General features: G+C 40.2%; 1 protein-coding gene across 2 annotated transcripts in view; it reads right to left on the reverse strand.

Annotated features, from left to right (window-relative positions):
- tpst1 (tyrosylprotein sulfotransferase 1) overlaps positions 1-27,439 on the reverse strand; it is a 75,657-nt gene that overhangs the window by 9,358 nt on the left and 38,860 nt on the right. For both annotated transcript variants that reach the window (XM_049575665.1, XM_049575664.1), the window contains exon 3: positions 18,285-18,483. In XM_049575665.1, the coding sequence (XP_049431622.1) occupies positions 18,285-18,483 (199 nt within the window). The remainder of the gene's footprint in view (positions 1-18,284; positions 18,484-27,439) is intronic.

The raw sequence follows: 27,439 nt of genomic DNA on the forward strand, positions 1-27,439 counted from the left end.
CAAAACAACAAAGCATGCAGCAAATGATTAAGTATATAACCAAAAGCCAGCACTGCAGAAACAAATAGACCACAGCTCAGTTCAGTTCAAAAGGTGTATTCAATCAGCAAACAAACAAAGCAATCTCGGTGTGTGTGAGTGTGTGTGAGTAAGTGTGAAAAATTGGACCATAACAGCATCAACATGTTAACACTGATGGCCCTAATTAAAAGCCTTCAAAATCTAAAACTAACAATACATACTGATAACACCAGTGTAAAAAATGTAGTTACAATCATCTTTGTTAAAATATATTTTTGTTATGAAAATCTTGGTCCTTTAAAGATGTGTCCCAGGTATTTGTCACTCAGATTTCTACAAAAACATAATTTAATCAGGCATAAAAGGGGTCAGCTGTATCCCAAGGACTCCTGTCTCACTTCTTGGTTTCCAAAAATGCATAGATGCTGCTCACGTACTGATAAGCTTTCTATTTTTTTAGTAACTTCATTCAATAATATTGCTATCGGGTGTGTCTTAACCTGAACAAGTCAATTCTGTAGCCCTTCTAAATCTAAACTACATGAGACTTATGGTTTAAAAATAAGTATTTAGATTAGCATCAAGAGATCTCTTAGCAACTTTGAAAAACAAAATGGCTACTCACTATGACTCCTGTGAAATTAATACATATTCCATCAGATTTTACCTCTGACATCCATTGTGTTTGCTATTGAAAAAATGTAGTCACTGGGAGGTTGGCATATTACAAGGTTTAATAGACGAGACTACGATCTTTTATATTTCCAAAGCCTAATTGAAAAGTAACAATCAAAAACCCAAAAGTAAGGTTGTGTCCCAATTCTCACACAGAAAAACACAGATTTGCTGTATGTTGTGTTAAGTTTCGTGGTTTCTCAATGTTGTTGCACTGCTTCTGTTGCTTAGACTTCCCCTTTGTGTCACCACCACTAACCTCAACTGCACCCAAAACATCCCAAACATCAAAGATAACCACAGGCAAACAGAGGATTTAGCCAGAACACTCACACACGCAAAGATCAACTGAACTATTAAAATTAAGAATTTGTATGTAAGTACTCATTATTTTAATATCAAAAAGTTGAACAATCCAGTTTGGAATGTTTCATTTTCATCATTTTAATGAATGATGGGTTTCCATAGGAGAGTCACTAGACAAAACACATTGAATGTTCAGTTTAATTTATTAAGATAATCAATCTTTCACTTCATTTAAATTCCTTTAAATGTAAGCTGGAGGAGTGGGTCAAAAGTCCTGTGCCCCCCTCCTGGGCTCAAGAGATTAAAACTTCCTCAAAACACAAAACTCATTCCTTAATTCCCCTGCGTGCCTTCATGCATGCTTGCGTGTTTGCCTGAAGTCGACGCAGGGCCAGAAACTGAACGTAATCTGAAATTATTTCCAACACCAGAGACAGAGAGGCGAGCGCATGTTTCTGATTTCCTCCTGGGTGCCATTTTGCAGCTTTCCTCCTCAGTGTGCAGAGGCTCTGGGCCAGACTGCTCTGAGCCTGTCCAAACCCTTTGCTTGGACAGAAAAAGGGGAGCACACAAAGGAAGAGTGGAGCAGAATGCCCTCTGGTAGTGCACGAGGTCACACGCTCAGGGTAAAAAAAGCAGTGTATGATAAGGAAATGTAAAGAAGAGGCTGAGCAGTCTGCTTTGCATTCCCTGAATCAATCTGTCCTTCGGAAAGAGGACAGAGACGAAGGGCTGCCTCTGGGAAAGACCAGACTTGATGTCTGAGTGATGGGATCACTGCAGTAACAGGAAGCCAGCTTGCTCTTGTCCAGCTGACTCTGACCTCAATGTCTATTACCTCTGAGGGATCTGTTCAAATGCTCATGAAAGGAGCGATATTCATACGGTGGAAGATTTACAGCCTCTTCTATTGACTCTGATAAACCAGTTGAAATACTGCTCAGCGTGATCAAAGGGACCTCTGGCTGCCAATACAGGCCTCAGTCCCCAGTCAGCTGACTGACTGCCTTCCTGTCATTATCCCAGAGCTGAACCACGGAAAACTGACGATGAAGACATCTCTGAGACACACATTGCTGTTCATAAAACTCCTTTCTCTACAACTCTTCCTGAACTTCTTATTAAGGACACAACTGCATGTTGAGCTGGAAACGGTAGGGGTGAGGGGAAAAATCAAAATCAATACAGCATGGTATTGTGATATTTTTGTAAGGTAATAATGTATCGTCACACAGTGCCAAGTAATGATTTTTTATTACATAAATTATTAAGACAAGTACAAATTAAACTTAAGGCAGCTTACTAGAATAATATAACCATTTCCTTTTTTCAGTTCACCAGATATATTTTGCTGCCAAAAAAAAATAGCTGAAGTTTTATCTTATTAGATAAAACAGATGTTGACAAAGTTTTCCTTTGGGGACAAAATTTAGAGTTGAAAAAAGGTAATAAATCACAATATATTGCAAGATATTTTACTGCAATACATTTAAAATCACAATAATATTGCATCATGACTTTATTATCATGATAATATCGTATCATGTATCCTCTGGTGAATCCCACCCCTAGTATATAGCAGCATGCTTTTCTATTATTACCACAAAACGTAGAATTCAAGACAATTTCCATTATCTTTTAATTGAGATACTTACTGACTTTAGCAATAGCAGTTTAGAAAATGCTATTGAGTGGATCTTGTGTTATTTTACCAGAGCTTTTGACCACATCTCAGTCTTCATCAACAGAAGAGTTATAATTTCTTGGCACTATATTTTCTGCTAGAAAGAAATAAACATTTTTAAACCGGCTTATTAGAGATAATATGTTTTTTGGAAGATAAAAAATGAGGAGTTTTAAGGAGAGCTTATAGTTTTGCACCAGTTGTAGAGAATGAGCTGACTTTATCAGTAGTCTGACTACTGCTAAAATGAATGCATTACAGACAGAAAGTTTAGAAATCCAACATTACTATTACCATTACCACCAAGTTATTACCATTTGTGATCAAATACCCTCTGGGAGGAGGTTCCCCCAACATTATATTTTTAGATTATTGTTTTTGTATTGTTTATTCATGGTAATTTGTGCATTTTATGTTTGTGTTTGCCATGTTTACATCTACGCAATCCCTAAAAACTTCTGTTGTAATGGCAATAACGTTGACTCAACTCTACTAAACTTAAGGTGTTTGCTGATCAAACTGGTCAAACTCCCTCCACTGATGAACACCAAGTGTTGGAGTGATTCTGTATCTGTAGCTACATAAAAAGCTAGTAAGTACACCTTGTGTTAAGTTGTGTTGTCAAATTGATTTTTGTTTTTGTTTTTGATAATTCAATCATTCTATGAAATGTCCAAAACAAAAAATTCCTTGATAAAATAAGCCAATTTGCCTGAAATATTCCAACTCCCAACCCTAGCCACTGAAGTGTAAGGATCCAAATTCCCCAGACATCTCTGTAGGTGAGCAGAAACCCTGAAAACCTGCCACAGCATGCCTCAGCAGAGCCCAGCCTGGGAGGGACCAGCACAGTTGGGTCAGCCAAGGTGCCTGCTGGTACAAGCAGCAGGTCAGTCCAACTTGGAAGTGCCAAACTAAATCCTGCGGTGGTTCAGCCTCAGTATTATGGCCAGAGCTCCCTGTGACTAAGCCCCAGTCCCGGGGGGTTAAATGCGCAAACAGCCCAGTGCGTCTGAAAAGCTGCCAGTGCCGCGCCATGATCGGCAGGGGAGAATGTTTCAGCTGCACAGCGGTCTAGGGTGGAAGGTTTCAAGGGATATTGTTTCCTCAAACAAAATGCTTCTATCTGAAGTGCACATTGATACTCCTCAGGAGACTGGCCGTGACTAAGGCTGTGACTTGACTGAGATTTTGATGATACAAAGTCATATTGCACTGTTTTCAAATGTCAGTCTGTGTGGATTTTTTTTCGGGAGGAAAACATCATAGGATGCTTTATGATTTTCATTTCCTTTTGCCAGGGGGTGTTAATACACTTCAACTGTTAAAACTCCTTGGACTGACCCTACATCAGGTCTAATGTGTCAGGTTTTGTGGCATATAGGATAGATAAAACTGATCCTGTGTGCCTAGTATATAGAATTATGGTGACTGATGCGAGAACCCAGGCAACAAAAGCACGACAATTCTTTGTTTCAGTTCATTATAAACTACTGAAAACATAGTATGAATATATATACAATTTCTGCCAATAGATGCCCCTAAATCCTTCATACTGGACCTTTATATCAGGTCTAGAATAAAATCTAAGTTGATTTTTTTTTTTTTTTAACAGAGATGTATATGTAGCTAAAAAGTATCAAAAATCATCGAGCACTAAAAGTCAGGACTGAATGTCAGTCGGAGACTCCTCAGTTGATTGAGATTGCTTCAAGTTGAGCAGTTGTTTTCTGTCACACTGAACATCCTGCTGAGCCCTATCCAAACTCTCAAATTCTATATGGGGAAAAAAAGGACCAAATAGTTGAATATTCATATTGAACAACCAAATCTGATTTGACTGGCATAATTTAGGTACAGCCTTAGTGTTACCTTAACCTTTGATCATATGGTTCTTTGTTTAAAATCAAAATTCTTTTTTTTGGCAAAGTTCGTTTACAGCTACTTTTTGCTTTTGGTCAACAATCAACATTTGTGAGAAACAATCAAATGGAATTGCTATTCAGATGATTCAGAAATGTATATTGGCTACAACTTCAAACTTGATTGAGACAACCCCATCAAGCACTATTAGAATGACTCTTACAGTAACTTCCACAAAGAGAAGCCTTTTTTTTAGAGAACTTTTTTCGCTAAATGACATATGAAAAAGGTTTTGTGAGAAAACATAGTTATACTTTTCAAAGTAAGGTTTCAAAGTATCCTTCTTGTGTGTACGAAAGCTATTGGCACTAGTATTGTAAATGGTCAAACAACACCTAGCATAAAACAGGTATTGATAACTAGACTGATGATACAAGACCTTTTGGTGAGCTAAAGGCAAAGAGCAGTTCACAGCACCATACCGTTTGCTGTCTGTATGTTGTATCTGTGGGGTATGTGTATATGTTGGGTTGGCACTCAAGATGTATGGAAGCGTGAAGAAAATTTTCCTAATAGGACAAATAAACTAATCTAATCTACTTTTTAAAACATGTCATCCTGTGTGTCCAAAGGCAAAGGTGTCCTTTGTACCTCTCAACAAAATTAACTATGCAAATGGAGATAGCAGTACACCGTGTAGAAGAGCTTCTCGTCATTCATGGTGTTGCACTCTGTTAGCAATACAAAATGTAATGGAAGTAGCTGTGTGAGGAACAGAAAAAGGGTTCCTTGATAGAGAGGTTCAATCACTGCCTTACTTTAAAGGTTCTGTATGCAACATTCAGAGCATTAATATAGCAGCAAACTACTATTTGCTGAGTAAAGATATAGTGAAGTGATGGCGTCCTGAGCCGAGTGAGTTTCCACCTGTTTCTACCAGGTTTCAGACGCTGTTAGATGATCCAAAATGATCCAAAAAGCACTTTGTTTAGGCACTCATAGGACTTAAGCTTTATCTGTGCAGCTACAGAAAACTATTTGAGCACACTCATATGTGACTGACTGTACAAATGGTCAGGGTAAGTTCAGCAAGACCCTAAGAACACAAATCAAAACCAAAGTCTTGAATAAGATATCTGGCCACAATAAGAGAGGATGTTCGTACTTTTACAATGAGTAGATCTGACAAACATGGGGCGTCGGTGGCTTAGTGGTAGAGCAGGCACCCCATGTACAAGGCTGTTGCCGCAGCGGTTTGAGTCCAGCCTGTGGCCCTTTGCTGCATGTCACTCCCCCTCTCTCTCCCCCCTCACACTTAACTGTCCTGTCCATTAAAGGCAAAAAATGCCCAAAAAATATCTTTAAAAAAAAAAAAAAAAAAAAAGATCTGACAAACACAAACTCATTTCAACTTTTGATCTAGACACATCGATCAATACACACTTCATGCAAGGTCCTCATTAATAAATCTTTCAGCCACCTTCTTTTTGCCTCTGTCGAAGTCTAAGAGCCAAAGAGCTCCACGATGTCCAAGAGCTGACAATGGCCTGGGATCAATGGGATGTGATAAACCTGCACATCATAACTGTCCTTGCGTCAATATGAAGGAAAAGGTCCAGACGCAGACCTGAAGCCCAACACACTTGATGAGACACTCTACAGACATTCGTTTCTCATTCCTCACTAACTCATCTTATTATTGTTGCTGTAGAGAAACTGAGAACTTATTGATCCCAATATCCATTTCTCACCAGGGATCAGAACAACTGCAAAGCCACTTAAAAGCTATCGATTGTGGCTTCAAGAGCCAGGCCCGACAAGCCTCATTTACAGCAAGTTGGAACAACCTCCACTGACCAGCATTCAGAGATGAAGCCTCAACAAACAGCACAAGACCAGGCGTTGACATTTTAAGTCATTTATGAATGCAATTTGTTCTTTCAGAATTTTCTTAGCTACATATTCTGTTATAGTGATCTAAAACTGAGGCTGTTTCCTGAATCTATCAGACCCGACCCCATTTAACTTAACTGGTACTGACATATTTGAGGCCTGAAGCCCACCCAAGATGAGACACTATATTACCGTGTTACAGGCACAATAGACTCAACTCCTTGAACACTGATAGCTATCAATACCCTTCATATGTAAGCAACATAAAAAGTGCATTAAACTACAATGAACAAAAACACAAACAAACCTTTTTGTCTTTTTTTTCTGCAGTCTAGGCCTCTTCTTTACCTTTGCATGTCTACGAATCTGGGACCTTTTTGGGTTCAATCAATATAAACACAGGGGGTTTAGGTAGATATGCATTGACTCTGTTAGCTGCTTTAGCCACAGGGCCCAAACTGCTTAGAAGGATTATGTTCGGGACTGGTCTTCACTCACAGTAAAAATCAACAAAGCATCATCAAGATAAGGCTGCTCTCAACATGTCAAGCTTCCTTAACCATCCAGATCCCCCCATCTCCACAATACAAATAGTCTTTTCAATGGCTGCTTCCAAACTATTCCTCTGCTCAGGCTGCACATTCTGTGGTGAAATCAGGGCTGAAGAAAAGATGAGAGAGACGGTAAATATTTGGATGGGGCTGGGTGAAAATTCAAGACAGCAGAGAGAGCATTTCCACATGTGGCTTCATCATACACAGTGGTTTAGTTCAGGGCTGGTTGCCAGATGTCTTATGCAATGCAGCACGGGGCTTGAATGTAGTAAGATCCCCTGTGTGCAGAGAAAAATCAAAAAGCTACATTTTGCAACATAAAAACACAAAACATCCATCTATTTTCTAGCCGCTTCATCCTCTTGAGGGTCGCGGGGGGGCTGGAGCCTATCCCAGCTGACATTGGGTGAAAGGCAGGGTACACCCTGGACAGGTCGCCAGACTATCGCAGGGCTGACATGTAGAGACAGACAACCATTCACACTCACATTCACATCTATGGACAATTTAGAGTCACCAATTAACCTAGTCCCCAATCATGCATGTCTTTGGACTGTGGGAGGAAGCTGCAGTACCTGGAGAAAACTCACATTGACACGGGGAGAACATGCAAACTCTGCACAGAAGGGCTCCCACACCTGGGATCGAACCAGGAACCCTCTTGCTGTGAGGCAACAGTGCTAACCACCACACCACCGTGCCGCCCCAACACAAAACATACTGATCCAAAATATTTTTAAAAGCAGAAACATAAAGAAAATATTTCTTACGCCATATGCTCTTTGTACTATGTACATTATTTAAATTTTGAGATATAGAGTAAAAGGAGGTTCATTGTTCTTCTGGTGCCACTGGGAGCTTTTGTGTGGCATGATATGACATTAAATTTTCTGCAGCAAATGAATATTCTTGCTTTTATAGTTTTTATTTCAGATTCATATACAGGATTATGCAAACAACCATCTCCTGCATAATTACTACGAAAGACCACGTTTGCACCACACATATGGTAAGATAACATTGGATGATGGGGACAACAGAAACCTTACCTTTCTGCTCCAAAAAAATGAATGCTTTATCTATTATGGTTTTCAGTTTAGATCAATTTACATCTAGGATTATGGAAACGGAGATCTCCCTCGGCCATTAGAGGGAAATACAGGCATAAGTATGGTGAAATACCACGTTTGAATGCACACAAGGTAAGGTATGACCATGTCATCATCATGACATGATGACTCTGAAAACAGAGGCTTTAACTTTCTGCTGCTAAAAAATGAATGCTCTAGCTATTATTGTTCTTATTTTAGATATAAAAAAAATCATGCAAACAACGATCGCCAGCGGCCATATGTGGGAGAGCCATTTTTAAAGGGTTGACACAGGCAGCCATAAAAAAGAAACCTTAACCTATTACATTAACTTATTACTTGTTTTTTACATTGACAATGGATCAAATGAGTATGTGTTATGTAAGGGTAGTTACTTGTAGTGATGAGCTCACAGAGAATCACAAATCAGTAAAACTTTTTAGACTATTTGGATCATTGTTTCGATTTTCTAGCCCTCAACTCTGCTCTCAGCCTTGTCTCAGCAGCAGGCAGTTGTTTTAACCAACAGAAATCTGATAAACCAACTTAAAGCTGCCTGCCAAACACCAAATGCATGCCAGATAGAGTTACTAGCAAGTAAAGCTACTAGCGAGTGAACATGGAGGAGCATTTAGCCACGAAAGAAAAAAAACTGACTCCATGACTCCAAATGAATGCTAATGTTGCTCTGCATCTGCTGGGTGTGAAAATAATGTAGGCAACATGTTGAACTTGAATACATGACAATATGTCATTGTTGTGTTTCAGTTTATTCTGCTGCCCCCAAATGGACAAAAAACAAACAAACAAAACAATACAATCAAGTAAAGCAGCTTTAAATTCTGACATACCTCAACAGAGTAAAATGTGCCAACTTCTGATAACTGAAAGTTTGTAATACTTGATGCTACAGATACATTCTGGCCAGTCCTCAAAAACTACGGAGGTAAATGATCCCATGAGGCTCAAGATAAACAACAGGCCAAAATGCAGATGAGCTGATGAGTTAAACCAGATTATAAAGCTCTGCGAATGTTGTATTCTAACATGTATAAGCAGACTGACCACAGAGCCCTGTGAGAAACTTTGTTCACTTGGCCCTGGCTAGTAGGAGATCCCCCTCTGTATGCAGGAACTCCTGCCCAGAAAGGGGGGGGCAAGCAAACAATAATATAAACCCTGCAGCTGGGTTTGATGCAGGGGAATCACATTAATAACCTGCAGATGTACACAGCATGAATCAGAGCTTCAGCACACACATGTTGTCATCAGGACGCGTACGTCTGATGCGTAGTGTTAACTATTTCAAAAAGCAGAGGCGGAAGAAGAAGCAGCACACACAGACATGGATCTTTACTGCATCCAAAGTATGTAAACAGGACCACAGGCACATTTGAAATGCATTAACATGCACAACATGGTGATAACACAGATGGAACAGCATGAGGATTTGATATCTGACCAGCACACTGACAGATGGAAGCCTTGAAAGGAAATTGGTAACATGCAGTGTGTAGGCTCACCTTTAAAGTAACTTTTTGGAAAATGTGCTTCTTTGTACACCTCTTACAATGACACATTGTGGGTTTTTTTTTACTTCAACACAATGGAGCTATTGATCAACAACAGCTGTTTGCAATGTCTCTACAATCTCAAAAGTCATGGGGCTAGATGCGTAAAGCTCTACGTAGATCCACAACTAAATCTATGTGCACACAGAAAATATACATACACATTTTCAAAGTTGTGCCTTCACATGGTTCAGTTCTAAACTCAATCACTACTTTGTGACACTGGGTAAACTGCCTTTAGGTCCTAATAACCTTTGTTGCACACCAATACTTCCATCTGCTTCAACAGTCTTTAGACTGTTAGCACAGTTCTACCAAGGTGGCAAGGTTTTCCACTGGAGTATAACTTTATGTGTGGGAAATGTTTATACACCTGGCCTTGTCATTATTCCTCTGTAAACACTGCATGGGTGCATGTTTGTCAAAAGTGTTTTTGACAGGGTTTCCATTCAGTCTTAGTGCTAAGCTAGGTTTAACATGCCCATGACTCATCTCTGTGCTGAATACACTGAGATGAAACAGATATATTTCTTAATGGATTCTGGAACTGATGGAAAACAAGCCAACAAATACTCATAAAATGTTGGACTATTTCATCTAGCCAGTATGAAAACCTGTCTTCCCAGAATCAAGTCTGGCAGTTTCTCTGACACTTGAGCAGAGGTTTTAACCTTGTCACCACTCAGGCAATTCTACTGAGGACTTTACTTGAGAATAAAATCTCCATTGAACGCTCCAATTTTAGTAAAAACAACTGTAGACATATAAAAAAAATCAACAGCAAATATTAGGCAGGGTCTGACATTAATGGTTGCCCGAATGCCTGGGGCAAGTAAAAATAGCCGGCGGGCCAGCAGACACTGTGCAGACATGCCCGATCAGGCAAGCAGCACCAACTCGGACACTCACACATACCGGACAGCCTCTCAGTCCTTACCCGCTAACGCTAGCTCATGTACAACACAGGTACCACACAGAAACTTTTACAAAGGGTCATAATGTGCTTCTAGTGACTGTCAAATCGCTAACGAAAGTTGTTTTAAATGCGGACACGGAGAACAGCTGCCTGCTCTCATGGGACAAAGATCCTTGTGAAGAAAGACGGTTCACGCTGCTCTGCCGCCAGGAACAAACTGGGAGGCAAAGATCCTCTCTGAAGAAGAGGGCTCACTTTGCTGCAGGGTTCACCAAAATGTTTTTTTTTTTTGTTTTGTTTTTTTCTTTTAATAAATTGAACACATTAAAGAACATACAAGATCCTGTAGAGAATTAATACATATAATACAATACAATAAACATTGTCAAATTAAATGAAGGAAGAGGATTTTTTTAAAGGCAAATTAAATATTGGGGATTTATGTAAAAATATCCATAGAGACATATAAATAATTATATAATTACAGATATGTAGGCTATGTTTGGTGAATACTCCTGTCAGTGACCCTGACCACTGGCATTGGCAAAAGAACTGGAGTTGGTCCCCGGACGCTGCACTGCGGCTGCCCACTGCTCCCAGTGTATACAGTAGGATGGGTCAAATGCAGAGGGGTCAAATGTATGTGATGTGCTGAGAAAGGACAATAAAGAATAACTAGGAGATAACAAAAGAATAAAGAGATTTCAAAGACTTAAAAAATAAGGGACATGAATCAAAACAACAAGAAACGAGATATATCCCCAGTCATGCACACCCAGTTTTAATAAACTCAGTACTGTTTTTCAACACATATATTGTTTTGTCTTCATTCAATGTAGTTAGCACATATTGTTATTGCGCCATTGGTTTTGGCCTTGGTGCCCCACATTTTGGCTGTGATGCCCCAATAAATTTGTATTTATCAAAGGCCAAAGTGGCCTTGCCCTAAAAATATCTTAACTCCAGGCCTGTAATCGTGTATTTCCTCTCCTGTTTCTGTCCTCGGAGGGGCCATTTGCAGTGTGCTGCTTTTTTATGTGCTGCTGCCTCCATTGGCTGAGCGTCTCTGCTGACGTAAGATATAAGTCATGAGCGAAAATATTCACTACACAGCCAGAAAAAGAACCTCTTCGGCAGGGTAAGTAAGAATTTAGATGGGGCAAGTAGATTTGAGAAGTACTTACCCGGCAGGGCAAGTAGGAAAAAACGTTAACGTCGGACCCTGTTAGGTTTTCACATTTGTGTCTCAGAATGACAGAATGAGCACCATTTTCACTATTCATAGTTCAACAATCCAACTTTTACCAGAAGGAACAAGTTCACAACCATTTTTTAAATGAGTTATTCAGTATTCAGAAAGCTGCAAGTCATAAACTGATATACTTTTTTGATGAAATTTCTCACAAGTTGTCTTCATGCCTATATCATGCTTGGCAGCTCCTGGGACGCATTGGCTATGGGATGCATCATTATTAATTTTATCAATACCGTACAGCAATGAATATTTAGCAATGTATTGAATATAACTGATGATGAATGTTGTGTAATTTAGTCATGTTGTTAAAAAGAAGTTATGATGACACTGATAGCTTTGAATTAGAAGGCCAACATATTCGCATGAGTATGAACAGTAAACTCACCTACATAGATAGCTTATTTGTCCTCAAGGAGGAAATTCTTTTTCACAGTAGGTGCATACATGGCACAAACACGAAACGTATATAATTTTACCACCAAAATTGGTGCATATGCAGGTTTTTTAAACACAGGTGATAGAATCTTTTTTTATGCTCAAGGGCACCTTGGCAGTGCCCAGGAGGTGAACTGGCACCTCTCCAGCCACCAGTCCACGCTCCATATTTGGTCCGGATGGGGACACAAACAGGCGACCCTCCGGTTCCCAAACCAAGAGCTACTGCCGCCCCAATGTAAACTGCTCTGTGGAAGGTGAGTATGCCCTTCTGTTTCTTTTCTACTGGTATGTCATGTTTGGTTTCAGGAATGCGCTGGAAAACAGGTTAGTAAACAGCAGAAAGCAGTAAGGCGGCCAGTGAAAATGTAATGGTGTTTACTTCCTTTTTATATCACTTACTTATTCAGTCTCTTTCAAACTTCAAATAATTTTGAATGATGTTTGAGCACTGCTTGAATGGAGACGGACAGTATTTTTTGACAGTGCCTCACTGCCTTGCACTGGAAAAGAGGTGAAAATTTGTGCGCCAACCCGTGTCATATATCCATCATTTCCAACTTGAAGCGATCGGAGCTGGAGCTGACAAAAACATGTGCTTGCAGAGTCATTTGTCTCAGGAATGAATTTTGATTGTCACCTTTCCCATTAAATACAAAAGCCAGATGTTAGCTGGTGTTAGTGGGTTTTTTGTCCAGTGCGAAAGAGGCTATATAGAGTGCATAACACAAACAGGTGTGTCATACAGAATACTGCAGAATTTATACAAAAGAGACAAAGATATGGATTAGCATTCTGCACACCGCAGACTCCATTTCTTGTGAAATGAATAGGAGGTTACTTATTTAGAGCTTGTGTGGCTGTAGGAACACAAGTCTTGCTAAAACAATTCTTTCAGCACATGGGTAGTCTATACCAGCGTCCTGAAGGAAAGGGGTGAGGAGGTTGTACTGGTCGAGTGGATGATTTGGGTCAAGCGTCACATCAGTTAGTGTAAGAAGAAAATTACTTTCCCCTTTAAAGTTTAAATCTCAGGACGAGCATGGAAAGAGGTACTTTGCCACTTAGTCACCTGTCTGTAGTTTCCATCTCTGTTTGTGGTCAGACACATTCTTCCAACCAATACCCAACCCCCCCCCCCCCAAAAAAGTCCCACACATTGCAAATGTTTTCCAATGGACTCATAACTGTCTTGACAACATGACGAATTGCACCAAATTCAGTCTTTCTTCGCGTCCTCACTCCCCTTTTTTGGTTCCCATTCCGACAAATGGAAAAGCAATCCAAATGCTTCAGAAAAGTATATTGGCTACAACTACAAACTGGATTAAAGACAAACCCACCAAGCACTATCGGAATGGCTCTCAACTTTTCCACAAAGAGAAAATCAAACCACACAACCCACTGAGTAACATCTAGTATAAAATCATCACTCTGAAGACATCAAACAGTCCAACACACACTGTTATATTTACACCAGAAAGCAGAAATGAGATAACAATATAATCATATTTACAAAGTCAGTCTGATATGGCTGATGCTCTTTTATACAGAAAGCTTTTCAAATGCCCGTTTACTGCTACACCCCCTCCTCTCACAGTGAACAGTCTGTCTTGGATATTTCGGCTTGACTGAGTGTGCAGATTCCCGCCCTTGGGTGTTGAGTAGTTGTGCTGATGTAAAGTACAAGTCACTGCTCTCTGTGGCCAGTGACACACTTCCCACTGGAATAGCAAGTAGCAGGAAAAAGTCTTGATGCTTTGCTGAAACATCACTGCTGCATGATAAATCACAGGCTAAGAGAGGACCTCCTGTCTGTGACACAGAAACACACACCACTAAACACACATATGGCACAAACACTGATGAGATAACTGGCTTCAGTCACTGTGACTTACGCCATCACACTGATGCATTTCAGTTGAGCGCTCCTCCCTCTCTACCAAACATGGTCACTTCTGGCTCCGAAAATCCAAGATGGCGACAACCAAAGTGCAAAACTCGAGGCTTCAAAGTAGGAGTCCATAAACCCATGGATGGAGTCACGGTGGCTACGTCCATTACTCTTTTACAGACTATGGTTTAGACAGAGAAATACTAGCTTTAACAAGAACACAGACCCACTTATTTGTGTACCTCTACTTTGCCCTCACCATCGTACTGTGTGTTTGTACAGTACATGTGTGATCAGAGACAACTGTGAAAATGGAAAGCAAGACTAACAACTACCTACTGCATTCTTTTAATGCAGTCATAGTTTGACACTGACATTGTTCAAATATTCCAGTATCAAAGCTAAAGTGATTAAGCATTTTAGGCTATATGGCAAAAAAGTGAGTGGCCACCTCAACACTAAACCAAAGTTGTCTTACAGCTATGGGTATTAATGTGCTACTATAACAGCCACTGATCCTCTGGTTCTTCAGGATGGCAGTGTAAGTCTGACCACTCCACTGGAATCATTCCTATATTTTAACTTGTTATTACAGCTTAGTTTATCCTCACATTATGTACTGTAATACTGTTGGGCCCAGTGCCGTAACGGAAACACGTTCCCCCTTAAGGTAAAAAAAAAAACCTTGGACTCTGAAGCCCCCCCGCCTTGAGGGGGGTGCGGGGGTATACTTTACGGGCGTGGTTGGGCTGCCACATCCCACTTATCTTAAAAAGATTTTTATAATTCAAAAGAAACATTTGAGATTGATTACCTTTGCTAAAAGATGCGACTCATCTCCACCTCTTATTCGAAAATATCAACTTCTATCAATTTTTAATATGAAAATATACCAGACTTGCATATTCATGTATGCATATGGACATCCAACTCTTGACTTGCCCAGCGTTTTCCCAACTTTTCCAAGTCCTCATTAGACATTCACTTATATTCCACAAGACACTCTAAGGACTTTTATCTTAAGTATTGTCGAACTTCCCTGAATCAATATTCACTGAAAAACAGAGGACCATCTCTTTGGAACGACCTACTTCCATCTCTAAAATCAACATCTACATTATCGTTATATAAAAACATTTGAAAAGGACTCTAATTTACAAAGACTCGCAACACTTAATTGATTCATTTGTTATGTTTGCTTGTAAATACGTTTTTTGTAATTTGTACATTTCTATTAATTTTGTATTAAGCTCAATGCACCACTGTGCCCAAGTACAGCAGCACAGAGCTGCTAGCACTACGATATACTTAGTATTTTTGACTCTTAAACTTTAATATCAGCATCAGTAAGGCTATTCTATATGGTGATTTTGAAACAGTAAGGGATCTTTCCAAAAGTTGGGCCTAGCCCAAACCACTTCCACTTACTTTTGGCCATATAATTTAGAGACTTTAATAGAGCAGAGCAACCATTAAGCCATTTGTGCTACTTTGACACGTAACAGCTTAACTTCATAGTAAACTTTTACATAAAATGGTTAGACACCAGGATTCAGGTGCAAAATGAACTTTTCTGTCCATGGGCCAAATGGTTCGTGAATGTTTATATTTTACCAGTCACTCAATATATTACTGTTGTCTTTGTGGCTGGTGTGTGAAGCAAATCTGCATTAACAGCCACATGAATATTTTAAGAGCATTTGGCCAGTGAATGGTGCATATTTTGTACCCTGATTTCCCCCAGAAAAATACTTCAGTTCTCTCTGGTACACTTGCATTTTATGTCTCAGGTTTTCTTGGAAATATAAGAATGAATCAATATTATGATGATATGGATAATAGGCACTATGGCTAGAAAGACGAGATGTTTTAGGAAAATACCCAGACATGTGGAAAGAGTTCCAGCCTTTATGCTTGGAAGCAGAAATGTTTGGACTGCAGTCAAACTGAGGAGAAGTCAAACTTGGAAAACATGCTAACAGTCAATGAACAGACATTCTTCAGTCTGTTTCACCACTAAACTGCTTATACAACTGTAAACAACACTTAAACAGTTCACAATTTTTCAATCTTGTTTTCATATCGGCAATGACCATAATACAGAACTGTTTCAGTTCACCAGCAGTTGACATCTAAACATTTACCATACAGTCATCACATGCGGGAATTTCATACAAATGGAAATTACAGATGCTCTTTTCAAGGATCCTCAGCTAATGTTTCCAGGCTCAGTGTACAATATGAAGTCATATCCTTCCCCATGGTCCTGATGATTTACACTAATTTACCAATGTCTCCAAATTAGTGTTACTGATGTTAGCACCTCTTTTATTGCCCATTTCCACACATTGAGAAACTGAGTATCTAAGCACCAGGAGGACATTGAAACCTCGGCCCCCGCAGACCTTGAGAGGTAAAAATAAAACAGAGAATTGTGTCTTTTAGCTCAGACATACAGTATGCAACCCAAAGACAGGAGCTGCAGAGCATGTCACCTGATAGCCCAGCTTGAGGAAAAGGATTTAATAAAACATATTCTGCTCCAAAAATAGCCAAGGGTTTGATGTCTGGCAAGGACATCATCACTAAAGTAAAGAGGACCATGCTCATGCACATGCACAAAGTTTATGTAATGTTAAGAGCGGGTCAGCCATTAATCTTAAGGGTGGTGGTTTAACTAGTAGAGACGAAATGTACGCATGTTTTCAGGGAAAAAATGTAAGTTACTTGGACAAAATATCAGCTTAATGGATGTCATATAATGTAAAGTTGCTGCAATACTCAGAAGTACAGGCATGTTTGAATGCAAGCTGTGTTAAGAAGTGTATAATCTCTACTATTACTTTTATGCTCTCTATTATGGTACTTTTGACAACATCAGGAAGAACCCTTACAGTTCTCAGCTGCTCCAACAATAGTGGCAAACTTCAACTTTGGACAAAGAATGATTGTGGAACATCAGCTTAGGTAACAGTGCTTAGCTAATGTAGCTAATGTATTTTGGGCTAATGTTACACTGTCTAGAGGACTAGAGGAGAACCTGCAATCTATTTGAGCTACATTGGCATTTTTCAACAAGGCAGCATAAATTGACAGAACACTGGCAGCTCTACGTTTAGTGGGAGTCATCTTTTTAACCACGGATAACTTAACTGTTATACTGTAACCATGTATTTGGCAGACCGTCAAGATCTTTTCATGTTATGCTGAAGTTTGTCATCAATTTCGGGGATGATTTAGAAAATCAAGAACCCTTACTGCTCTGGTTGTCAGCAGGCAGCAGCAATATGACTTGCCACTGCAGTAATGGCGACGCTGCAAGATGGCGGGAAACACACAAAGCAGTTGCTGGATTTGTGTATATTTGCAGGGTCCAAACCCAAGCTGAGATAACCCTACTGACATCACTATTACATCATCAGGGTTAGCCACAGAAGATGATTTACAATTGTTTTCACAGGGCGAGTAGCACTCCTCATGACAAGCACTGTACATAGACTTTGATATGTAAAGTGGATGAATCCTCTTTATATTGAGGGTTTTTTGATGAGACACTGTTCCTCTGGGATCTTGTGTAAAAGTCAAAAAAACGTCCAAGTTGCATTTCTGCTCAACTGACTCGCAAATAAGTTACACAACCTGTAGTTATAGGTGTCCTGTTACTGGAAGTTCACTGCAAGTGCATTTCTTGTTAACCCATCAGTATACTGTTAGTACCTCACTTTCTAGAGAGGCACTAGCTTCCATGTATTTCAGTGCAGGCTGAAAATCACCGTGGAGAGCACAATACTTAGTACTGCCTGAATAATACACTATACTTTGGAAAAAATATATATCAAGTATATTTTATTCACAGTAAATGGGCTCCAATTCAAAATAAGAGCAGTGTCTGGCATTTTGGTTATTATGCTTGTTCGCCATCTTGCTGGGAGTTCAACAAGAAGATTGATAGCACTCTTATGAGAGTGCTATCAATCTTCTCGTCCAACTTCCCGTATAAAAGCAAATAAGCGTATTTCCCAAAACTGTTAAAGTATTCCTTTTCAAAAAACGGACTCTTCGGTTAGTTATTCCAAAGAGTAACTTATTCAATTATGATCATAGGTAAAAGCCTGCCAGTACTCACCCTTCTGGTGTTGTCTAGGACTTTGGGGTCAGGCCGGCCATAGTTGGGAGGGTTGGCATGGGGGTCGTAGCCCAGTCTGGACAGCATGGGGGCGATGACAGCCATGTCCCTCACAACATCAGCTGGGATCTTCCCCACCCACTTGGACAAGGCCTCCACATTGACAGGCTTGATGACCTGGTCTGTGGACCTCTCCACCCTGGCAAGACACAGAAAAATATTGATTTCAGCTGTGATTTGAAATAGTTTGTCACTTGATCAGTTTTTGGATTGGTTCAACTTCTCCTCCAGACACAGTTTAAATTAAGTAAAAATACAAACTAATTTATTAAGACTTAATTTAACATGTTTTTTCTACATGAAAACTCTGAGAAGGGGCTGAAAGCAGATCTACTCTTTCTCTTGATTGTGGTAGGTTTTGATTTCAGCCTTCCCCAGCGCTGGCACGGTGTAACTAGGGCTAGACCGGTAACAGGTAGACCAGTAACAATGTGCATCAGTAGGGCTGAAAGGACACATCAGAAGGATTCTGCCATGCATGTTTCAGACCAAGGCTTAGATGAGGAATCTGCTGTGCACCAACATCAGCAACTACTGAATGGTAAGTGTAGTTAGCATCTTTTATTTAGTTATGTTGTTTCACGTCAGAACTTTCAGAATGCTAATGCAAACTCTGCTCTCTGTACTGACATAGTCTGCTCTGCTCTGGAGGTTTCAGGTTTCTTTGCCGGTGTAGTGTCAAAGTTTCTTTCCCTGTTAATGTGTGTTTCCTGTATTTGACAGCGACTGGCTTGCGTATTAGTGACATACCTAATCTATCTTGTGTGGAGTAAGTTTGAATCTCAGATTTTAGAGAAATGCACAAACACTGCCCCTCTAGTCAGGGTCAGACATTTTAGGGGATGTAAACAGAAGACAAACACATTTTTGAGTGAAGGGTGACTTGAAGGTTTTGAGGGTTGTTGAAGCATTCATTTGCAATGCCCAGAGGTTCCCAGGTTTTAACACCAAGTGAGTCAACCAAGCAGTTACATCTTTTCTACATGATGTACCTGTTACTTTATGCAGCAAGGTTTCTTATATCTTGGAAAAATGCATTTCATTAACCATATACACTTACCTGTATTTTAGATTTTTGATTATACATTCAAGGGCTGTAATCAACCAAAGAAAATCTTGGTGGACTGAAATTCGACCTAATCTTCAACCAACAGATTGGTCAAAGGGGAAAAAATTTATTCTAGATTAATAACATCGCCACAGTGCACTGACTGCACTCTACCTGACAGCAATGTGAATCCATCAAAGTGTTTTTTTTTCTTGTCACAGGGCTCGACATTAACACTTGGGGACAAATGAGTTCAGGCAAGTGGAATGCCTCGATTGAAAAACAAATGTGATCTTCAATGTGATACTATTTTGAAATAAACTGCGCACTGTAATGCTATTCCGCCTGAGCTGTATTTTTGAGTCCATCTCATTACCGAGCTTTGAACAAGACTGATGAGAAAAATCTGACATACTGAACACTGTGGAAGTTAACTTTGGGTTGGTCAGTGTCATATATAACATAACGTATATTATGGCAGGATGGCCAACAATATTATGTTGGCCATCCTGCCCCTCTAATAATGACTGTGGCATGATTGTATTCCTTCCAGAAGCTCTGTAATCCAGCCTTAAGGTGTAGTGTCTTTTTGGAGACTTATCAAAATGAATTCATAATGGTAAATCCAACACTGAATGTCTTCTGTGATTATTTAGCTGTTGTGCTCATCACTGTCACCAGCCATCCAATCACAGTGGAGAAGGGGCAGGACAAACACCGCAAAGACCAACCATCACAGAGGACAAATAAAAGTGCTGAACAACAACTTTAATATCCACCTGGGTAAAGTAAGGCTTTGGTGGACACGCGGCTTTATTAAAGTGACACCAGTGACTGTCCGACCAACGAGACTTTGGTCAGTTGAACAACAGCATATTGACCAACCATGCAACCATTCATCTAGAAGGTGAGCTCTACTGCATTCTTAGCTATATGCCATTTCTCATACATTACTATATATATAACCCATTAAGACTGCTCCTTACTGTTAACCTGCTTATGTTTCTGATCTGTACTATGTATTTAACTTTGGCACTGTGTATATTTTGGATCTGCACCTTGTTATCTTATATTTAATTTTATGCACAACGATTTCCCTCAGGATATAAAAGTTCTACCTTATCTTTAATTAGTAAACTTATCAGCAATTCACAAATCACAGTTATGTTAGTTCTTGCTGGCTCATATCGTGTGTTACAGACCCACCCCCTGTTTCTGAATTGCTGTAATTAGCAGTACTAAATGTGCACACAGTTCCCTTTGAGCCTTGCACAACCAAATGCAACAGTTAACACACTTTCAACACCGTTTAGTGACCACCCCTCACTGCATGGTATTAGCATCTGTAATCAGTCAGAGCATTAGCGTCGTTAGCTCAGCTTGTCTCCAAATGGCCTAGTTTGCAATAGACCGGTCCATCTCTCAGTTCTGTCCACTGTGAGGATCTAATATGCTGTAATTTGATCAAGAGACAATATTAAAGATCATTTCCTGGCCTCTCTGTCTCAGAAGGTCCCTGTTAAATATGCTGAATAAATTACCCTTCACTCTATCAGTTAATTCCTCTGTCAACATGCATCACATTTCATATGATTAACCATTCGTGCCCAGCCTGTCTCAAACTCAACATATGAAATGAGCAGCTTCCTTCAGCTCAGTTATTCAGTTTGATGCCAATGAATAGGTCCAAGGGGAACTATTTTGAGATCTGTGCAAGGTCATTAAAGGGATAGTGCACCCAAAAATGAAAATTCAGCCATCATCTACTCACCCAAATGCCGATGGAGGCCCTGGTGAAGTTTTAGAGTCCTCACATCCCTTGCGGAGATCGACAGGCGGAGCGGACAGCACACCTAATGGCTGACAGTGCCCCAGACTAACGTCCAAGAACACAAAATTGAATCCACAAAGTATCTCCACTGCTTCTCTGTGCTCTGCGTTCACGTGTGTGCGCCTGCGCGAGACCAGCGCAAGCATGAGCTTTGCTCACCCGTGTTTACATCACGTGACACGTGCACCGCAGGGGAGACAACGGTAGCCACAGTCGCTAAAAGATAATTTGCAAAACAGTCTTTTAGCAAAGGACAGCCCAACATGTCTGAAGACTTTGAAACACGTGAACGCAGAGCACAGAGAAGCAGTCAGAGCTACAGGCTACAGTGAGGCTAAAAACAGAGTTCATATGACGTTTTTCGAAACAACTTTTTATGTTGCGGCTGCAGCACACTTGGATCACTACGGATGAGCAGTATGGAGATACTTTGTGGATTCAATTTTGTGTTCTTGGACGTTAGCCTGGGGCACCGTCAGCCATTAGGTGTGCTGCCCGTTCCCCCCGCCGATCTCCGCAAGGGATGTGAGAACTCTAAAACTTCACCAGGGCCTCCATCGGCGTATGGGTGAGTAGATAATGGCTGAATTTTCATTTTTGGGTGCACTATCCCTTTAAGCTTTAAAAGAAAGCTAGAGAGTCAACATAACTTGCCAAAGATGACATCTGGAGTTCTTCACAGTGGCACTGCTTCTGAATTTATAAAAAGTCTGTTTGATAAAATTGTCCCCAGTTACTAGTTTTTTGAGAAACTCAGGCTTCTTGTTAGTTAAATTAGACTAAGTGTCTGTCGTTAATAGTAAAGATGAATAATACTCCACTCATCCTTTCACACTATCAGCCATGGGTGTTGGACCATTTTTAAAAGGAATCTAACATTATGTCGTACTGAGGTAAATTATTCATTGTCTGAAATTAAATATTCAACAAACGAGGGGATTGGTGCTGCTGGACTACATCTTTTGTTTTATGGAATGAGCATAATTTACCACTGACCAGCAGGAGGGATCTGATGTCAGATATATGATGATGTTTATGACAGCAATGTTAGCAACCTAACAAACCATGGGGCACACTGATAGCAACCTGTTAGTCCCTCCTTACATACTGTAATTGGGATGTTTTCTTTCCTTTAAATGTGCACATATCTTGGGGCATCGGTTGCTTAGTGGATAGAGCAGGCGCCCCATGTACAAGGCTGTTGCCGCAGCGGCCCGTGTTCGACTCCAGCCTGTGGCCCTTTGCTGCATGTCATTCCCTCTCTCTCTCTCCCCCTTTCACACTCAGCTTTCCTATCGATTAAAGGCAAAAATGCCCAAAAAATACCTTTAAAATTTTTTTTTAAAAAAAATGTGCACATATCTGGCTGAATTTTAGACTACACAGTGCATGGATAATTCTGAGTGCATTTCCTAATTGTTAAATTTTTTTAAGCATAGTTTGAGTTACTGGATCAAAAGCATTTATGATTGGAATGCCTGCTTTGTCAATCAAGTGTATATCAGACCTTTGTGCTATACTTTATTTTGTTCAAAAAAACAAAAAACAAAAACCACATCCCAGTTATGCGTTATGTCACCAGCGAAATGACATACCTGAGAGCATGGCATGTGAAATAAAAATACAAGGACTTTACCAAAGTGGGAGGCTTCCTCACACAATGTAACTTCCTGCTGCAAGGAGTCTCTCAAAAAATAACTAAAGACAGAGACTGATGGAATCATGAAGTTGCGTAGGATCATGTGACTTGTTGTCTCGCTGTTAAACAACCACCGTTGCCTTTTATTTTCAGATCAGGCTCCCTCCAGTATTCATTGTTGACATGGTTTTTACTGGGAGAATAACCGTCAGCAAAGGTTTTCTCTCCCTCCACCCCAAAGACCCGATACGTAAAAAAATAATAAAAACACTGAATAAAGCAGTTTATCTTAAAAATCAGTGTTTCTCTGACGCTCTTCAGTGGCCAGATATCAGGAGGCGCTGCTAGCTGAGCTGCCACTAACAATAGCTCAGCGTATACCTAGGCAATCAGCTTGTTTTAAAGTTAGAATTCCTTCAGTATTCATCACTCACAAGGTTTTTACCTGGAGCTGAATAATCCACAGAGGTCTCTTCCTCTCTAAAACAAACAGACCCAGTAACTAAAACCAGTAAAATCAGTCAATGAAGCAATTTTACATTAAATACCCGTGTGTCTCCGAAACTCTTTGGGCTGACACTGGATGTCCGACAATGTCAAGCTACTGCAAACCCAGCAAGTTTCTCTGGTCCAGGTGTGTAATGACTAAATTCTTTAATTGAGCTGAAAGATATAATGATGTCACTTGAATGTGGCCATCCAGTCAACGACCACCACTTACAAAATATTCTGCATTGGTACAGCAAACTTTACAGCTTTCTTTGGTCAGACTGACAAACATCAGGCGAAACACATTTTTATTTTGCCTCATAATTAGGCTCCAGCCCAATTCCTTCCATTTATACATACTATGTTTTTTAGTTTGCTACTAATATGTATTGTATGAAAAACCTGGGGTAATTTTGGTCTTTTCACTAAATGATTTTTAAAAACATAGCATGTTTGCATGGAACAAGATTGAAAAAAATAGTATATCCGCAGTAGGCCTGCAACTAATAATAATTCAGTCAATTAGTTTCTATATTAATCATTTTGTCAGAATGTCAATTGTCATAAAATAATTTTTTAAAAAAAGCAGATTATAAAATCCCCAAATAACAAAGTGTCGTCTTCAAATTACTTGTTTTGTCTGACCAAAAGTTCAAAACCCAAAAATATTCACTTCACTGTAATAGAAGAGACAAAAAACAGAAAAAAGTAAAAGGAATTTTTATATTTTGAAACCAAAAAGCTATTTCTTTTGATCCCTCCTGACTGTTGCTGGATTTTTCAGGTCATGCTCTCTCCCCACACGTGACTGTTTACCATCTGCAGTCCAGCCTCTTTATCCCTATGTTTCCTGTCTGACTCTATACCTCAATATGGCTATTCACTTTCCTCTAATCCATTTACTTTGCAATTGAATCTTTACACTGTACGGGTATAGTCTCCTGCATGATTAATAGAGTGAGCTGGTTTTGTCATCTCAGGAGGATGGTGGAGATGGTTTCTGAGAGACGGGCCATGATCCAAATATCCACTCTGCAACAAATGGGTAGGGAATCACTTTAGGTAACTCCATCAAGACCCAGGAGGCTGCTAAGTGTTGACATGGAACATAAACTGATAAAGACAAAGACCGAGTATAGTGAACGCAGCTCAGCTTCACCATCATGTTTGATGCAGGCAATCTTACTGACACAAGAAGGATCTCCTCGATACACCAACACACACACACACACACACACACACACACACACAAGAGAATACACAATGAGTCATGGTTTGAAAATGAGTAATTTCCTTGTCACGTCATGTCAGCATTGCCAAATCTCAACGGCTTGGGAAACAGTTTTTACGATCTATAAAATCTACATTATACATAAACATCTGGGATTTATAAAAACAGCTGTAAACAGTTTTGCCAGTTGTGTGTCCTACATGTACTGCAGACTGGTTTAGTCGAGGCATAATCACACCTGCTGACCAAACAAAACAGTCCTGTTGAAAGGCAATACATTCCTGCCAGTAATGCTACCATTACAAATTTAGAATGCAAAAACAATCTTAGTTACAATCACTTGTTGCACTTTTCTAGACCAATATTCCAATGTTTTATACACCAACCATTACCGGAAACAAAGCCTTCAGATGACAATGGCACGTCTTTATGAACACAATGTTTTATATGACTATTTACTTAAAGCAACATTTACCTTTCTAGAGACCGAATGCAATGATTGGCTGAGCGTTCTGTCTGTGTTCCCCATGTGGAGGCCTCCGACTGACATTTCCGCTCGCGTAGCATCTGCCCCACCCACCCCCCAACCCCGCCCGACTCTGTGAGACAACAAATAGGCTACTAACAGGGAAGCTTGTGGATATAAACTAGTAACAGGGATGCTTGTGGATAAAAACTATCAACAGGTGCAACAAGAAGTAAATTCTTCAGTGCAATACAGCTGCAAGTTTCTAACAGACATTAGAAACTGCTGCAGTGATCTAACACTACAACCAAGAGAGCTCAAGATGTGTAACAAGCTTGGCCTGCTACGTCGAGCTAGCCCTGAGATGACCGTGGTTTCGCGGGGAATTGTCCCGATGGGGAGACGCCGGCAGCGCTGTGACAAGACGCTGAAGTGGGGGAAGTGCAGAGGGGTTAGCTCTAGGCTAACCAGCTGTTGCCAGTGTCCTCCTGGCGAATGTCCGCTCGCTGGACACGAAATGGATTACATCCGACTATCAAGATCCACTCACCGAGGAGTGAGGGACTGCTGCGTCCTTGTGTTCACTGAGACATGGATGAGTGGTAACATATCAGACTCTGGTGTTGAGCTAACGGGGCTAACACTACACAGAGCAGACAGGGAGACTGCATCATCTGGTAAGCTCCATGGTGGTGGTCTAGCAAAATACACAAACAATTCATGGTGCTGTGATGTGAAAAGGATCTCCCAGTTCTGCTCTCAGGATGTGTGTTTTGCTTCTTTTTGCTTGGGGTATGTGAAATGTCTTCGTTTTTGTGCTGCGCATAAAAATGATGAATAAAGAAGTTCAGTTCAGTTCATAACGTTTTATATGACAATACAGCATCCAGTTGTTAATGGCTAACGTTAGCCTACTGTGGCGTAGCCTCTGAAACATTAACTTTATCTTCCTTGTGCGTTTCCACTTACTACTAACGTTAATGCTACTATCTAATGTTAGCACTGTAACCTTATTCTAAAACTCATCAGTCATCACTGACTCCGGTTGAGTTTTAAAACTCCAGGGTTGCATTTGACTGTCTTGGTTGTAATGTTACACTCGCTCTCCTCTTCTGTGTATCTAACGTAACCTTGCCAATGCCTACGTCTATCATAGGGTGCGGTTACATGATGGCTTCTCATTCAGAATGAAATAAATCTGAATGAAATCATTCGGAATTAAAGTCTTCCCAGGTAGTTTACATGGGAAATATTCATTCCGAATGAGGGTTTACACGGGAGATCAGTTTAATCGCCTTCTAATCGCCTGTATTGAGGTCCGCGCAAGGTTTGGGGGAGGGAAGGTTTCTGATTGGATAAGAGGCGAGGCGAATGTTACGTGTTTACTTTTACTGGAAGAAAACACTGCAGTCCTCGTTCCGGATAACAAGATGCTTGACGACGCCGTTCTTAGTGCCTTTTTTGGGCTTTTTTTTTTTGCTTATATTCTTGAAGCAGCAGTATGACAACAACCTTGTTCTGCTAATGCTTCGCCTGTTGAGGAGGAGAAGGGAGGTAGAAGGTCGAAGAAGGGAGATAGATGACCGCGCTTTGGCAAATGGAAACCGGTGAGTGCAACGAGTCCGACTGCTCCATCTCAGCCTGTTGCTATGTGTGCTATACACATTGCGCCAGACGGGCAAGGAAACGAGCATGCGCAGAAAGACCAGAATGAACTACATGAATGAGTGTATACAAGTGCAAGAAATTCTTTCATTTGGAATTAGAAACGGAATATTCCAGCCCCTTACATCGGATTGAATTTTCAATCGCATTGGCCATTTTCATTCCGAATTAGGTGTTTACAAGATCACTTTTATTAGGAATGAACATTCATTCCGAATGAAAAGGGAATTAAACTGTCCATGTAAACGCACACATAGACGTAATGAGGACGTAATGGAGGAGGGGGGAGTAGGCCTTTGGAGGGAGGTGGAGTTGCAGGAGGAGGGGGATGGGACTTTGGAGAGAGGTGGAGTTGCAGGAGGAGGGGGATGGGACTTTGGAGGAAGGCGGGATTTGTGGATGTTCAAATCTTTTCTAAGTGCTGTGTGAAATGCAAGAAAGGTAAGAGTTGCATTAACATGACTCAGGTACATTTTCATTCATTGCTCAGTAGATAAACCATTAAAAATACCTGCTCATACTTTTGTGTCAGTAAAAGAAACTTCATCAAATCTTCACAGTGATACTAGAGCAGTGTTAGTTTTGTTAGCAATTTAAGATTTAGTCATAGTCTTGAGACAAAAATGATTAATGTTTTAGTCACATTTTAGTCATTTTTATCCTTCATAGTTTTAGTTTTAAAAGTGCTTTAGTTGGCGAAAATTCATGGCATTTTGATCAAATTTT

This window comes from Epinephelus fuscoguttatus, linkage group LG5 (genome assembly GCF_011397635.1).
Source record: "Epinephelus fuscoguttatus linkage group LG5, E.fuscoguttatus.final_Chr_v1".
Lineage (NCBI taxonomy): Eukaryota > Metazoa > Chordata > Actinopteri > Perciformes > Serranidae > Epinephelus > Epinephelus fuscoguttatus.